This window comes from Athene noctua, chromosome 1 (genome assembly GCF_965140245.1).
Source record: "Athene noctua chromosome 1, bAthNoc1.hap1.1, whole genome shotgun sequence".
In the NCBI taxonomy this organism is placed as follows: domain Eukaryota; kingdom Metazoa; phylum Chordata; class Aves; order Strigiformes; family Strigidae; genus Athene; species Athene noctua.
Window position 1 is genome coordinate 197,716,460 of NC_134037.1, and position 16,483 is coordinate 197,732,942.

Here is a 16,483-nt window from a genome sequence, read left to right on the forward strand (position 1 = left end):
AGAGGGGAAACAGAGATGCTGAAGGCTTCTTACTGTAGGAACTTAAAATTTAGGTGCAAAGTTTAGCTGTTTCAGTAAATGTGGAATATATTCCACGCCTTAGAAATTATTTCATGCATAGTACTGTATTCCTGTGGCTTTTGTCAGTTTTTGTGAATTGAAACCAGACTTTCATGCCGAGCTGACATGTTTTTTGTTTTTATGAGTTGTTAGACTATTATAAGCCTTCTGCTTCTCCAGGAGGGCACAGATTTATGTGTATTGAGCACTGGCATGCAGACCAGGGTATGAAATCACATGTTTTGAAAGCACTTCTGCATATCATTAATTTAATAATTGAAGACTACAGGCCTTCCATAACATGTTCATTGTTCTTTAAGCAGAATCAACTCAGCTGTTTTCCAAAGATCCCAAGATGCATTTTAAATGAGTGATGGTCTAAAAAACCTTGTCATTAACTGCAAACCTAGGGATGCTCAAAGGTAGAAGAATCAACTTCAAGCCACTTCATCTAGCTAAAGTAGTGGCTGGAAGACCACAATAGCCAAGATACAAGGCATTTCTTTTCGAAGAGGCAATGCTGGGGTCTTCATTTCACTTGCAGCCAAGTTTACTTCTACATGCTTTTTGTTGCATGCTGAGTATCACTCACTAAATGTAAGATCTTCATCTAAACAGTAATATGGTCTGTCCATCATGCAGAATGTCCCATCATGCTGAAAAAATGGATTTTTATTGAAGATGTAAGTAGTGCTGTAGGTCTGTGATGGAGCTAACACTGAATTAGGTTACAGGTGCAGAGGAACCGTTCGTAACTGAAACTCCCTGGGGAGCAGGGAAGGTCCCCTGACAGTAATTGTGCCTAGGCCTCAGATGGCTTCTCTTGCTTCCATTTTCACCCCTTATGAATTATTCTTCCCTGCCATTTGGAAAGGTTGTAGGTCAGTACTGTTCCAAATCCCCTGGGTTTTGACAGAAAAGCATCTCATGAATAATGAAGTGTGGCTTTGTGCACACCAGGATAACAGCTGAGTGAGGAAAAAGGAACCTCCCTGCAGAAGGAACTTCTGTGTGTTTTGAACAACTCATCACCATGCACAAGAAGTCTATTTGTATCTGCAAGTGTTAGTACAGGCTCCTAACCAGAGGCCACATGTTCAGGAAAATCTGAGAACAATGTCTTGCACACTCCCAGTCCCAAAGAGTGACAGTATTTGAAATGAAAAATGTTCCTTGAAGTGTCTAGCTATATAAATCATTTAGAAGTGTGACTCCTTATCAGTCATTTAGAAGTGCTGAATTTTAGCTGAGAAAATGTAATAGCAGAACTTTGGTTGAGCCTTGGCTGATAACCTAAATGTGCTGATCATGAGAAGCATACAGATTATACATAAAATCCAGAGACTAAAAATGAATGTTGAATTTTCAAGCGCACAGCAGGCTCTGAGAAAAGAAGAGAAATTCAGGTATTTTTCAGCTTTGGCCTGGAGTCCAGATTCTATCCAGCCTGCGCTGCTGCTGGCTGTGAATGACAGCTGATGGGACATCCATTAATGAGAGTGAGATAGCTGAAACCAAGGGCAGCTATCTCAGGAGGCTGCACCGGTCAAAATCACAAAAGAGAAGTAATATTAGTCCGACCTGTGTTTCTGTCATTTAGATCAAAATATGTCATGAAAACAGCATGAGAGACTTTGCTGATGTCTAACCTAAACTACTTCATGGTCTCTGTACATTCCCAGTTCTACTTAAAATTATTTAGAACTGGTTCCAAACATTGCCTGTTTGCTGCATCTCCATTTTAAATAACTTTATAAAAATCTTGTTGGGGATTTTGTAGGTGGGAAGGAGTTAAGTTTTTTTAAGCAGAGAGTTCTGGGCAGGCATGTAAACTGCGTGGGGTTTTTTTTTTTTTTGGCTACCAATAGGTCTTTGAATATACTCTGTGCATATTGGGATATATTAACATTATTTGTCAAAACTGTTGCAAATGAGACATATGAGCTGACTCAATCTGTTGACTGATTTCATAAGCTACCAAGAATCCAGGTCAAAGCAAAATCACGTTTCAGAAGCTACCATTTTAGAGACAGTGTCTTCTTTTTATCCAATAATTTGCCTCATCGTAAATACATTTTGTAAGATTTTTCAAGAACCACAAAACCTAATTTTTTACAGGATCTAGGAAGAGAAGATTATACTTTAGAAGGATGTACATGAAATCCCATTGTCTGTAAAACAAAAACAAAATATTTTTTTCCAGATGCTTCTCAGAGTAGTAACCCAAAAACATTTTGTCACTGAAATAATTTTTGCACAGGGCTAATCCTGAGCCTTTATGCTACCTGCCAGTCAACTACTGATTTGGAAGCCTCAAGAGCAAGTAAGACACTCTCTTGATATTTACACTATACCACAAAATCCTGTCCATCCGGCACACACTGTGTGTACATGCATGACGTTTGAACAGAAATTACTACAGTGTATATTTTCCCTTTTTTGTTTGTTTGGGTGTTTTGTTTATTTGTTTACCACTACTATCTCCCTCCAGTGGGACTTCCTACAGGAGGCATTGCACAGGATCCCAATGAGTTTGTTGTGCAGTTATCAAAAGGGTAGTTATGAACATGGGATTAAATTAACATCTTTTAGATGTCAAGCTTTCACTTTAAGATTTCCTGTCTCTCTGCATTTGATTTTTCATGTTCTTTGATCCCAGAATTGCAAGAAACTATTTACTATAAAACCATTTAAAACCTCATGGTGGAGAGCTAGACACTGGTGCTCAGTGCTGAAAGGGTTAGTCTGAGAGAGAAACAAGGCTGAATAAAATGTAATTCTCATGATGCTTATTCACATGATGCTTAATTAGTCTTCATTTGGGGGAACTGAGAAGCTGCAAACTAGAATAATCAGTGCTTTTATGGATGGTAATGTCAGATTAACATTTGGAAGAATACAATAAAAAATATTTAGGTTTTTTTTCTTCCAACTTTCAGGATAGTGGAAATGGAAGCTCAGGAAATAGATGTACGTGACTTTTTCAGCTCTCTGCATAGGTCCATGAGCTATTCACAGAAGACGTGGTCAAGAGTTTTTGGCCTACTATGAGCCAAAAAATAATCAAGGCCAGTGTGGTGCTAGAACAGGCTGGCATAATATTCTGACTCATGTTCATCCACAACCACAGATACTTAAGGTTGTAAGAATCCCTCAGTAAATGCTAAATCATATAAATTTAGCTCCAGTTTTTGCAGGAAGGAACTGGGTATTTTTGCAGCTATTTATGCAGCTGCAGCTGTGATCATGCACAATTGTTTGGTTCTTTACACTCATACCATTATGGAAGAAAAAGTCTTATTCTAGAATTGGTAAGTCTATTTCAGCTCCCACTTTGGTAATTAGCATTTGATGAGGCTACTTGATCTTGTGTGTAACACTTTTCATCAATACTTGGTGGCACTACCATGCATTAAGTGCTAATACATTATTTCTAGGAACATTAAGGCCTGGAGTGATAGCCACAGTCATTGTTTTATGGAGTCAGCAAATTAGAGAAACAAGTCACGGGAATCTTAAAGACCATTAGCTTATTTTTTGCTATCTTTTCAGAGGACGGTATGTCAACCTATGTGAGTTGAATGAGTGTTTTCTCTTATTTTAAAGTAATATTAAAGAGAAATTTAAAGTAAGCTGTAAATATGCATTCAAGACATTAAAAGAAATTTTTCTGTGAATTAATGAATGTGATAAGTGCCCTGTGGTGAGACAGTCCTGGATTTGCTTTGAAGTCAGAATAGAGATTTCTGGTTGATGATTTTCTAGATGATAAGAACATTCGTCTGATAGCAGCAGCAATTATTTTTCTGGGAAGGCTGCTGCAACCTGCAATATCATTGTACTCTGTTCCTAGTTTTATCACTGTCTCCATGACGTCTATTCCCCTTCAAGACTGAAGTTCTGTGCTTTTGCAAGGCACTTCACTAATCCCTACAGGCACTATGTCTTTTCAAATTAAACCACAAACGTGACCTTAAAATACTGGTGAACATGTAAAGTAAATCTACAAGGGACAGAAAAAGACAGTTTATGCTGGAAATCCAGACTACTAATTCTTACGCTTTCATAGAGGTGTGAATGGGAAGAGAGAAAGGGAATGAATTTTAGAGGAAGTTTCAACACAGATGAGAGGTTATTACCTTTAATTTCCTGGTCTCTGTGGGCTTGTCAGTAATGTTTTGCCAAGCTAGTTGCTTTTAAATATGTCAGAACTGACAGAAGTGGCAGCAACATCTCAGCAGTGTATTATTTACTCGGGAGTATATGCTATAAACTGTAATAGAAATATATCATTATGTATACATTAAAGTGCAGTTTGTTTTGATGCTCCTACAGTTATCAGTTGGAGGAGAAATGAGATCCATCTGATCTTAGACATGTTGTGGTAACTTCTGAGGAAGCTGGACTGTCCTCACCAGGAAACTATCCAGCTGACCCTCAGGCTGGATAGTCATATACAAAGTTCATTTTTGTCAGGTGGCTTTGGCTGGCTTTCTTAATTTTCCATGACCTCTGAAAAGTGTCTGGTTCTGTGACTTACTTAAGCATCTGAAACTGGTGTTGGAAATGCTGTGTGGGGACCGAGAGCAGAGACCCTGTGCTCCACTGCTGTTATGCTCTGCAGGACCATGCTGCTGCTAGGACTAGAGCGAGTTTAGCTAAGCTCCAAGATACATTTGTGCAGAGCCTTTCTTCATTCCTGACCCTTGTGTAAAGTCTCCTTGTAACAGCCAACATGGAGACTGGGAAAAAGAAATAGACAATTTTTAAGGAGGCCTCAAGTCATGAGTTATGAGTTTCTGTAAGACATTAAGTGTTGGGGGGGAGGGGAATCTGTGTTTCAGTGGTCATGAGGAGGCTGTCGTGTTTACAGACAAAAAGAAAAAAGTCCTTTTATATACTATCCAGCCCATGGGTACATAATCACCTACTATACCAGAGTACCTGGTGATAAAAACAGATGACATAGCATGGTCTGAGAGTGGAGTATCTGTCACACAGCATTGTTGTGCCTGTGTGTCCAGGAGTCCAGGAATTTAACTCAAGATTTAGTCTTCTACAGTACAAGTGACATTGTTGTGCTACTAATTGGCACAAAGAAGTGGGAATTAGTGCAGAGGTATCTGGAGACTGTCTTCAGCATCCCTTCGTGCAGCCACTTTTCCCTGCTGGCTGGCAGCTGGGACTGTATTGTCCCTTGGAAGAGATGAACTGTTGCTGTTGAGCTGAAAACATCGGCAGTGGTAAGTGGTACTCAGAGGATGCCAGATTGGAGTGGGAGCAAGAAGTCGGATATGGCTGTTCAGTGTCCTAAGTAAAGAAGGTGAGAGTTGGCAGTGTCTAGTTCAGAAAAACTGCACACCACCATTAAAGTAAATGGCCTCCTAATCAGGAGGTGTTCTACAGTGTGATTACCCAGCAGGTCACATCTGGAAATGCAATGGCCAAATGTTTAAAGGCATTAGAGGCTCATAAGGATAGAGAGACGCACCAAATGGCATTTTCAGAAGTGACTCTTATTACTTAGGAAGTGACTCTTATTACTTAGATTGCAATAAAATCCATGGGAATCAGACAGTGAAGTACTTCTTAATGCCTCCCTGAGAAAACTCTGCAAGGTGCCTGTTTATCAATAGGTGCCCATGTGCCTCTCAAAAACCTGTCTGTCAGGGACATCCCCTGGGTAAGGCTTAGCAACAGTGAGTAGCAGAGGTGGAAGGAAGATTAAGACAGAAATGGTGCAGTGTTTGAGCCCTCCCTGTGTAATGCTTGTGCATGGCTGTATTTGCGTGCCTGGTGCCACAGAAAGGTGAATCACACAGGGATTTGCCATCAGAAAGGAAACGTGTGGCATGCAGACCTCCCAAAAGGTATCAAAGCAGAGAACAAAAAAAATCAGAGCATTGTCTCCAATTCCCATTCCCCTGAGCAGATGAAGAGGAAAGGAGAACATGTTTAGTACCTTGTTCCTTAGATCACAGTAGCAAAAGTACAATCTGGCTAAATAAAGAAGGAAAACAAACTAAGCCCTGCTACCAGCTGTGATGGAGAAAGGCCTGCTGTGTTCTCCAGCAGGATTATTAGTGTTACCAGTGGCTGGGGACACCCACATAAAATTGCAGGAATGGAAAGTGGAAAGGTAAACTTTCAAGAAAGGTAATCAGAAGTATGAAGAAATAGGAGATTATTCTTTCACTAAATTCAGTCTCTTCAAAATCTTATTGCAAATATTATCTTGCAAAATAATCTACCAATAATTATCTTATATGAGCTAATTAATGATACATAAGAGAGAGATCAGGACCCTGAAAGAGGAGGCTTGGAAAGCCTTCATCAACTGTGTCAGGGACTGTAGTTTAAATGCAAATCTGGTGAACATTCAGATGCACACTAGCAATCAGGCAGCCACCAAGAGAATTTATCAAGGAGCACAGAGGCGGATGAAGCTGCAGAGCAGAATACTTGTGTGAAAGTAAATGCCAAGATGAGAACAGAGGAGTTGAATTCAATGCAGTGGAAGGCCAGTGGGTCCTGTGGAGTAAAACCTGATCATGAAAAGCAGGGTCATAGGCAGAATGGAAAGTACCCCATCACGTCAAAGCCCGCAGGGGAGAGCAGCTAAAGAAAAAACGGAACACAATCAGGAAGCAGGCAAGGCACTGATTTACTGTTTGGATGCATATGATACTAGGCTGTGCAAAGTGGCAAAAATGAACAGTTTGTAGGGGCCAGGCTGGCATCAGATGCACTGATAGTACAGTAACAGGCCATAGGCAAGAAGCTGAATGTCAGGTGGATAGAGGGCATGCAGGACTGTGGAGATTTCTTCAGGATGATTCAAGGGAAGAAAGCAACATTGTCATCTAGCAACACTGAATGACAATTACCTGATTTCTTAATCCCTGGGACTGTATGTTAGTACAAGCGTAAGAGCACACAGAAAGTACCTGGGCTCATGCTTCCCGTAATATAGAAGAAGCCACCACTGTCAGTGCAAAAAGGCAGGTAGATGATGCTCACACAGCTACACTGCTCTCCAGGCTTGAGCTCATCTTTCTGAAGAGTCAGGCTGGCACTCCTGGCTGGAATAGCTGCACCTCTGCAAACTCTGCCTCTGCTGAGGTGTGCAGATAGAGGATCGTACAAGCTAAGGAAGGGGTAGCATGCATCTTACAGACTGGTTGAACTGGAAGCACTGGGCAGCTCACAGGGCTACAATATCATTGGTGTTACTGAGACTTGGTGGAATGAGTCCCACAGTTGGAGTGCTAGGATGGAGGGCTACAGGCTGTTCAGGAGAAATAGGCAGGGCAGGCGAGGTGGAGGTGTGGCACCGTGTGTAAGAGAGAGGTTTGTTTGCACAGCCTTTACAGTTAGTGATGATGTGGTGCAGAGCCTCTGGGTAAGGATTAGGGGGATGGAAAACAAAGTAGATGTTGTAGTGGATGTCTGCTACCGATTGCCAGTAGGTAAGCACCAGGTAAGTTACTCAATAGGCAATTAGGAGAAATTTCTGGATCTTGTTATGGGAGATTTCAACTTCCCAGACATCAACTGAGAATATCATACTGCTGAGACAAGCAGGTCTTGGAAATTCTTGAAGTTCATAGGAGATAACTTCTTGTCACAGGTACTCAGTGAGCCAAGTAGGAAAGATATCCTCCTAGACTTGTTATTTGTGAACAGACTCATGAGGGATGTGATGGTAGGCGGCTATCTTGGCCATAGTGACCATGAAATTGTTGAGTTTTAAATTTTCAGTGTAATGAGAAAAAAAGGACAGCAGAGTTGCTACCCTGGACTTCAGAAGAGAAAACTTTAAGCTATTCAGGGAGCCATTTAGCAGAGTACCCTGAGAATCTGCTTTTGAAGGCTTAGGAGTCCACAAGTGCTGGTCAGTCTTTAAGAACTTTGAGAACTTTAGTACCTTTTAGAATCACAGGAGCGGCAATTCCACTGTGCTGTAAGTCAAGCAAGCGGAGCAGAAGACCAGCTTGACTGAACAGGAAACTCGTCATGGAGCTCAGGAGGAAAAAGAAACTGTATGATCTCTGGAAACAAAGTCAGGCTTCACAGGAAGAGTACAGAGCTATGGTTCATTTATGCAGGGAGAAGACATGAAAGGCCAAAGCTCAATTAGAGTAGAAACTGGCCAGTGTTGTTTCAGATAACAAGAAGGGCTTTTTAAAAAATGTTAATAGCAAGAGGAGATCTAAATAAAACATTGGATCAATACTTATTGAAGATGGTCATCTGACTAATAGGGATGAAGAAAAAGTTAAGGTGTTCAGTGTGGGTTTTGCCTTAGTCTTTAATAATAGTGATAGACCTTGAGCTGCCCGGTCCTCTAAGTCGGAAGATCACAAGTCTGGGAACAGTGATTTGTGGACACTGAAATTGTAAGGGACAAGCTGTATCAGCTGAATGTTCACAATTCCATGGGGCCTGATGGGATTCATCCCAGATTACTGAAGGAACTAGTGGATGTTACGGCAAGACCCCTCTCAGTCAGCTACCGAAGGTCTGGGGAGTCTGGGGAGGTCTCTGCCAACTGGAAGCTAACCAGTGTTACTTCAATCCACAAAAAGGGTGTGAGGGAAGACCCAAGGAACTACAGATCTGTTAATCTAACCTCAGTTCCTGAAAAAGTTATGAAGATTATACTGGGTACTATTGAAAGGCATTTAAAGAATAATGCAGTCATCAGGAACAGGCAACATAAGACCTGTTTAACTACAGATATCCTTCTATGATAAGGTCACCCACCTAGTGGATGAAGGGAAGGAGGTGGATGTAGTTTTTCTGGATTTTAGTAAGGCTGTTGATACTGTCCCTGACAGCATCCTTCTGGACAAGTTGTCTAACTGTGGGTTGAGTGGGTTTACAGTGTGCTGTGTGAAGAACTGGCTGAAGGGCAGAGCTCAAAGGGTTGCAGCAAATAGGGCTACATCTGTCTGGTGACCAGTCACCAGCAGTGTTCCTCAGGGTTCAATTCTCGGGCCAGTCCCATTCAATGTATTTATCAATGATCTGGATGCAGGAGTCGAATGCACCATTAGCAAGTCTGCAGATGATACCAAACTGGGAGGTGCTGTTGACTCTCTTAAGGGACAAGGGGCCCTGCAGAGTGATCTAGATAGAACAGAGCACTGGAAAGTGATTAATCAGATGAAGTTTAACAAGGTAAAATGTCAGATTCTGCACCTAGGACAGAATAATGCCTGGCTCAAGTATAAATTGGGAGAGGAATGACTGCAGAGCAGCCCTGCAGAAAGCAATCTGGGGGTGCTGGTCAGCAGTGTGCCCTGGCAGCCAAGAGGGCAAACCACATCCTGGGGTGCATCAACACAGCATAACCAGCCAGTCAAAAGAGGTGATTATCCAGCTGTATTCAGTGCTGGTGTGACCTCACCTGGAGTACTGTGGTGCAGTTCTGGTGTGTGAAGGTCCCTGAATGCATCCAGAGGGTAACAATACTGGTGAAAGGGCTGGAAGAAATGTCCTAGGAAGAGCAGTTAAGGACTTGTCTAGTTTGGAGAAAAAGAGTTTGATGGGTGACCTCATTGCTCTCTACAGTTTTCTGAGGAGGAGAAGTGGAGAGGGAGGTGCTGAGCTCTTCTGCCTGGGATCCAGTGACAGGAAGCAGGGGAATGGTTCAAAGCTGCACTGGAGGAGGTTCAGACTGGACATCGGGAACCATTTCTTTACCAAGAGGGTGGTCAAAGACTATAACCAGCTTCCTAGACAGGTGATTGATGCCCCTGTCCATGTCGAAGAGGTTATTTGGCCAATGCCCTTAACAACATGCTTTAACTTTTGTTCATCGCTGAATTGGCCAGAGAGTTGAACTAAATGATTGTAGTAGGTCTCTTCGATCTGAAATAGTCTATTCTTTCTCTTCTACATTACTGTAATCTTCTCTTCCTTTACAGTTGCACCCTGAGGCTGTTCACTCAGCTCTGTTTTTTCATGAGGTAAAAACAAAGTAGTTTGTCCTACCAAGAAAGGGTGGAGACTGATTTATTTTCTGTTTTCTTGGAGGCAGTTTCTCTAGCTCAGAGCAGACATACAATGGTGGCACAACATGAAGAAGTTTGAACCAGCCGATTTCTCACTTACTTCTTAGATGAGACAGCTGCTAAGTCTCTCTGTCCAGCATCTTCTGCAATCCTTAACTGCATTAACCAGTTCAAAATAACAAATGAGGGATCATTCTCCATCTATCCCTACATTTTTGAGTGGGTTAGTTTTTTTTCTGTAAATTGATATTATCTCACTGATGTGACAGGCAGGATTAATAAAGCCTTAGTCACTGGAACTGGAAAGAATGCTTGCTTTTACACATAGGACTATGAGCTGCCTGGAACCTTCCTTGTTTGAGCAAGCAGCCAGAAAGTGAGGGGAAATAATGAGAAAAAGGAGATGTACTTGTCACTACAACTTCATGATTGAGCGTAGATGTCAGTGAGAGAGGAGACAGCTTGCTGCTTGTTGCCAAAAGCTTTGGAATCACAGAGCAGTGTCTTCATATTTTGCTTCATGATTTCCTAATGATACTGTGTTAATATACAGCAAAGCAATATAGCTTAGCAATGCACTATCGAGACATGACACTGTAATAATTATGTGGGTTTCTTTGGAATGAGGTGACCTTGAAATCCATTAATTAAGAAACAGTGTGTGTCTTGGTTTAATTCAGTGTCATTTTTGAGTGCAAAAAAAGTCCCTATGTTTCTGTTCCCAAAATAAATCAATATTTACTGTTTGTTGGATAGCATTTGGAAACAGAAAAGCTGCACTGGAGGTCTGTGAACTGCTCAAAATCTTTGTTGTATGTAACAGGCTCTGTCTGAACCTGCAATCTGTGCATAAGCTTTGGATCCTACTTTGTAGATCCATTCTGCATATGGATGTGCATGCAGCATTTGATTAGACTTACTAAAAAAGCCTTTTGCTCAAGTAAACCATTACAAGTCCCATCAGCCTAGCTCTGCCCTGTCTTTGCAGCAAAGATCTGTTGCTACAGGCCTTGGCATTACTTCAGGAGAAGTTTCCAGTCAGGATTCATTTTTGACACAGATGAATGAGGACTTTGGTGACACAACTCAAAAGAGTTTGCCCTACATACTTTTGGTGAGCATTAAGCTTTGAAAAATGAACGATTACATTTAGAATTACTTTCAATGTTAATAGCTGGAAAAGATCTGTCCAGTTCTCTGTATGAGAGTGGGGATTTATTTGCTGTAGTAAAAGTGGAGTGCACTCCAATTTTCTCCATTCAGGTGTACTCCTGGTTTGGGTTGCGTTGTCATTTTTCTTGTGTGCCTTTTTCTTAAGGAGAAGAATATTCCTGAAGATAAAAACAATATACAGAAATGAGACTGCATTTTGGAAATTGAATAGTATCTTCTTCTCCATAGATCTATAACCATTAACCAAAAGAGTACAGATTTTAAAACAAGCTTTTGAGGGGAAAAGGTTACTTTTATTGGAGAAGGTATATTACAGAGATGTACCTGTTGAGCTGATTTTACAAAGCAGTCAAGTAGTTTTGCATTCTAAAACTTTTCAGAGCTGCATGCAAGGTACAACTAAATTTCTCTGACAGGTACATGGAAATGCTGTTAATAACCTAATATCCCTTGTGTCAGAAATGTATTTTTGGAATGTGTAAGGCTAAAAGATGTATTTTTTAATGCAGTACCATGAAGTTAGAAAGTCTGGGAATCAATAAAAGATGCGATTTTTTTTTTTTCCTCTGTGCTTTCACCTCATAGCATTTTAGGAAATGGTGGGCTTCATCTTAATTGTTGTATGTTCTTTGTGTATTTTCAGGATTCCTCTTCAGCTGGAACAGCCACAGTGGCTGTTCCCAGGACAAGTGCAATAATTGGAGATCAGGGAACACCACCGAAGGTCCAGCTCCCCCTCAATATGTAAGCAGCTCATCTCAGTCATTGCATACTCTTTGTTTCCAATTGTGTGCATGTGTGTGTTTGTGTTTGTAATCTGAAAGCCTGAATCTCAGCTCAGGAACATTCTGAGAAGAGAGAGATCGCAATTTCATACATGACCCAGCCTCTGCTGAAATTGAAAAATGAGTAGAGAAAGGCAAGACTTTCTCTTTCTCTGTGAGCCCTTTTAGACTCCTGGTATATTTATTACAGCTGTATGAATCACTGTGAAGCAAAAGGCATGCCTCTCAGCTAGAGAAAATCTTCATTTAAAGCTCTTTAAAAGGTGTAGTCCCATGCAATCAAACACCCAATACATTCATCATTAACCAGAAAAAAGACCCAGTCGCATTTTTTCAGTGCTGTAAACAAAGGCAACAAATGAACTTCTTATCATGGGCATATAGGGTCATTAAATAGTGTGTAGAATAACAGAAGGTTGACCAGATACAGAACAAAAAGAGTAGACTTCATTATAATAAATCTCTTCTAGCCTCGTTGGTTTATCTGGTTCCTGTCTAGTTAAACTACTGAATCCTCTCCTCTCATCACATGTACCCTGTAAATGCAGTAGAGCTATATGGACACACATATGTATGCAAACCAGTATTTTAGGGTTTTATGATATGGCTAAACCAAGGTCTGAATTCACAAATAAAATCCTAAAATAACATGGCAAATCTGCTTTAAGGAGAATAGGGGAGTTGGAACAGAACCGAGACAAATTTATTCTTGGCTACTAAGATGAGATCTGCATACCTGAGGGGTACAACACATCACTGACTGCCCTACAGAGAGGTCTCATCATCATCCTGTGGTCACCCTGTGCAGCCTGTGTGGCACATAGTGGGGCACAAATTTATTTCAAACATTGCCCAGATTAGGAAGCAGTAACTGGCAGTATTTCCACTAGTTGCTGAATCAGGACATTTTCCAGCTATCTGGCAATGGCCCTGACTCTGTGCCTCAGCAAGCCTCCTCTTCTCCCTCCCATGCTTCTGTTGTCTCCCTCGTGAAGCGGCCTCATAATCCAGTCTGTCATTTTGCATTTGCGAGCCAAGTTCCAGTCAAAGAGGAAGTGTTATCTGAAAGTTGTAGCAGAACTGGGAAGGTACAACCCTAGACAGAGCCCTGGGGCTTCTGCATTATAATTGGAGTCACAGGCAGCTTCCCAAGGCCAATAACATGAGCTAACTTCTTGCTTAGGCCTTTTTTTAGAGAACCTTTAATAAACATTTTGGCTTCTTCTAGGTCCTGCTTCCTAACCCTTAGCCTCACTGTTTCACGTATCCCAGAATAACTTGCTATTACATTTTGTGAGATTTCAGATTGTTGTTTTAACACTTTCTTCTTGGTTGTAGAGAGTTTGCTGGTGAAGTTTCACACCTAAAATCTAGAGAACAGTGAAGTGTGTCCAAGTCCAGAGGCTTTGACTTAAAGCAAAATCAGCCTCAGCAAACAGGACCACTAGACCTGATTCCCTGCCAGAGGAAAAGCCCGGAAACACTTTCTGGGGCGTGAAGCTGACTGTACTCAAATTGTTGTCAGCAATGTATGAGAGCAAGCCTCCCGCCAGCTCTCCCATAGCCCCCTCTCTGCCAGCACACAGGGCATATGCATGTCCCCATGGGGTGGACATGACAGCCACGGCCAGGCAGCGGACCCAGGCTGGGCCTGTCACTGGCTTTGGAGAAGCCCCTCCCTCTTTGCAGACTGATAGAGGAAACCCCCAGTGACAGGCATCATCAGTGCCACATGTATGTGGTGGGATTGCTGGTCCATGAAGAAAACAGTGATGATCTCTGTTGTCCCAGGGTCACTCTGTGTGGTTAACACATAGAAGTTTTCATCAGTTTAGCCATACAGAGATTGGTTGGTTTTGGCATAGCATCCAGGCTGTGTTGTTGTACACATTCTTCTAGTCTCTGGGAGGATTTTGGTACTCTCTCCAGAGGATGTTTAGGCTCATTGTGATATTGGATATTCAGGTTTACTGGAGGCTGAGTTGAAGGAATTTGCAGGGAGGAACAGAAAGAAACTAGGAGGAGAGCTGGAGGTATCTGCAAGGGAAAGCAGCCTATGATCCACTTAGGATAATTTTCCTTGCACCTTATTCCAGCATCTCAACCTGTAAATTACATCGTTACATGTAGCCTCTTGGGGAAACAGCTAAGTGAGTCTATCTAAAATGCTCTGACCTTGACCCCCTGCTTTACCCATAGCTTCTGAATATGAGCCCTGAGTGAACAGCAGTTTGAAAAGGGGTAGTCAAAGCCACGCTTTCTGCTCCCTTAAGTGAGTGCAGTCTGGCACTTTCTGTTACATCCTAGCAGAGCACAGTGCTGAAGGATTAGCACTGAAGCATACAACCTTATTTCATGTCAGACTGATGTATTTTAATGTTCTTTAGTTCATACGTAGCCTCATGTTTTCCATCAGGTGAGCAACTACAGACCTGCTCAGGGCCACCTGATTATATAGGCTAAACAAAGGATGTGCAGGATGGTTTCTTCCATCTGTTGACTAATGAAATACAGTTTCTGATTAGGTCTTTGTACCCCATGCACGTGGTAAACAGACCCAGGCACATCAGCCTAAGCATGCCCTAAGGAGCTGTTACCAAATACTTCATATTCTGCTCATTACTGCTGTTTATTTACTGCCTTCAAAATAAAAATAAGGAAATCTACTGCCACCGTAAAGGAGTAGAATCAGGAAAACTAACAGGATTTATTCCTCAATTATATTTCCTGGAGAGCAGAAGTAAAAAGCCATGTATCAGTTTTATTGGCTTCAAGTCTACAATCACAATGGTTATAGTTTTCATTATTTCTCTGGTTCGCTGCTATAAGGTGGGCAACAAGCCTCTTCTCACCCACCCCCAAGCCTAAGAACATTCTGCTGCACTTTGTAGTATAAATGCACTTTCTATAAGTGTTTCTCTGTTTGTCCTAATCCCTCTGCACTGCCTGTAAAGCACAGGAAGGCACAACCTTGATCAAGAATTACCAGAAATCCATTTCTGCATTTGTAGAAAGGCAACAGCACCAAAAAAAAAAAAAGGTATTTACAAAGAAAGTGTTGTTCTGCATGTGCATTTTTGCTATCTTATCCCAACTTTCCATTATGCCCCAAAGCACAAGCAATCACTCTTAATTTTCAACAAGTATATCTCTATACAGAGGGGATATCTTTAGGGACTTCAAGTTGTAGTCATTTCACAACATCAGACACATCCCTGAAGTAGTAACGGAAGAACAAAAGAGAGATAAAAGGAAGATTCTAAACAAAGGGAATAAATAAAAGCTGTAATTAAATAAATAAGGAGTTCTACATATTACACCCTCTATTAAAGATTTATTAGAAAACTTGGATGCAAAACATCCAAAACCAAGTGATACCACTTCACTTACTTAAGTAAAAATCCCCTTGCAGAATTTGGCCCTCTGTCACTTCTTGTTTTACCCACATAATGCAAAAATTACCATGCCAGGACAGAACAGTTTGTCTTATTGTTTCTGAAAGTGGTCAGTAAAGACCGCTTGCAGCAAGAAAGCTGCAAGAAAAGCTGCCTTAAATGTTTTTGAAGTAGCCTACTAAGGAAGGTTTCTTCTGAAAATCCACAGTAAAGGTGGCTCTTACCCTGAAGCATATGAATAGATACTTCATCCAGATGTTAGGCTTTGCAAAGCCTTCCTACTCAAGTCCTGGTTACTCAGGCTGTCTCTGAAATTGCCTTATCCTTCTGAAACTGCTGCTAAGTCCTTAACTTCAGTGCTGCTTTGCGTCAATGTTTTGCTTTGGTTGTGGCCTGAGTGAGAAGTATGTCCTATGAATTTCTAAATTACCCCCTCCCTTTAATCTGATCAGTTATTCCCTTATTGTCTTAGCATCCAGTTGATCTTGTCTCTGCCATTCCTTGTTTTATGTGCTGTAATGATGTCCCTTTTTAACCAGCCTTTCTGAGCAGTGTTTCTGCCTACTTTCTCCTCTGTGGGGCTGAAGTTGAAGCGGGACAGGTGGTGGTTAATGTCAGCTGTGTGCTTTCCTCTTGTGTGACCTCTCCCCGCAGCTACCTAGCCCTGTATGCCTACAAGCCTCAGAAGAACGACGAGCTGGAGCTCCGCAAAGGTGAGATGTACCGGGTCATTGAGAAGTGCCAGGACGGCTGGTTCAAGGGGACATCTCTGAGGAGTGGGATGTCTGGCGTCTTCCCAGGCAACTACGTGACTCCTGTTTCAAGGTGAGGACCAGTGGCCAAGATGGATATGCCTGAGCTGGGGCTGAGAGGGATTCTGCATCTGGAGGATGCTGAAACCAATGTAGCTCTGCTTTTAATTCACATTCTCCTTCTAGAAATTTTCTGGTGGCATTGCAGACTTGGGTAATGAAACTGATGGTTGTAACATTGGAGTTACCCATGTTTTCAGAAGACTCCACTAGTTGTGTTAGATGATAGCATTTACAAC

The 16,483-nt window shown here is 41.7% G+C and overlaps 1 protein-coding gene across 2 annotated transcripts in view; it reads left to right on the forward strand.

Annotated features, from left to right (window-relative positions):
- SH3RF3 (SH3 domain containing ring finger 3) overlaps window positions 1-16,483 on the forward strand; it is a 254,495-nt gene that overhangs the window by 194,605 nt on the left and 43,407 nt on the right. For both annotated transcript variants that reach the window (XM_074909548.1, XM_074909556.1), the window contains 2 exons: window positions 11,896-11,996; window positions 16,087-16,257. In XM_074909548.1, the coding sequence (XP_074765649.1) occupies window positions 11,896-11,996; window positions 16,087-16,257 (272 nt within the window). The remainder of the gene's footprint in view (window positions 1-11,895; window positions 11,997-16,086; window positions 16,258-16,483) is intronic.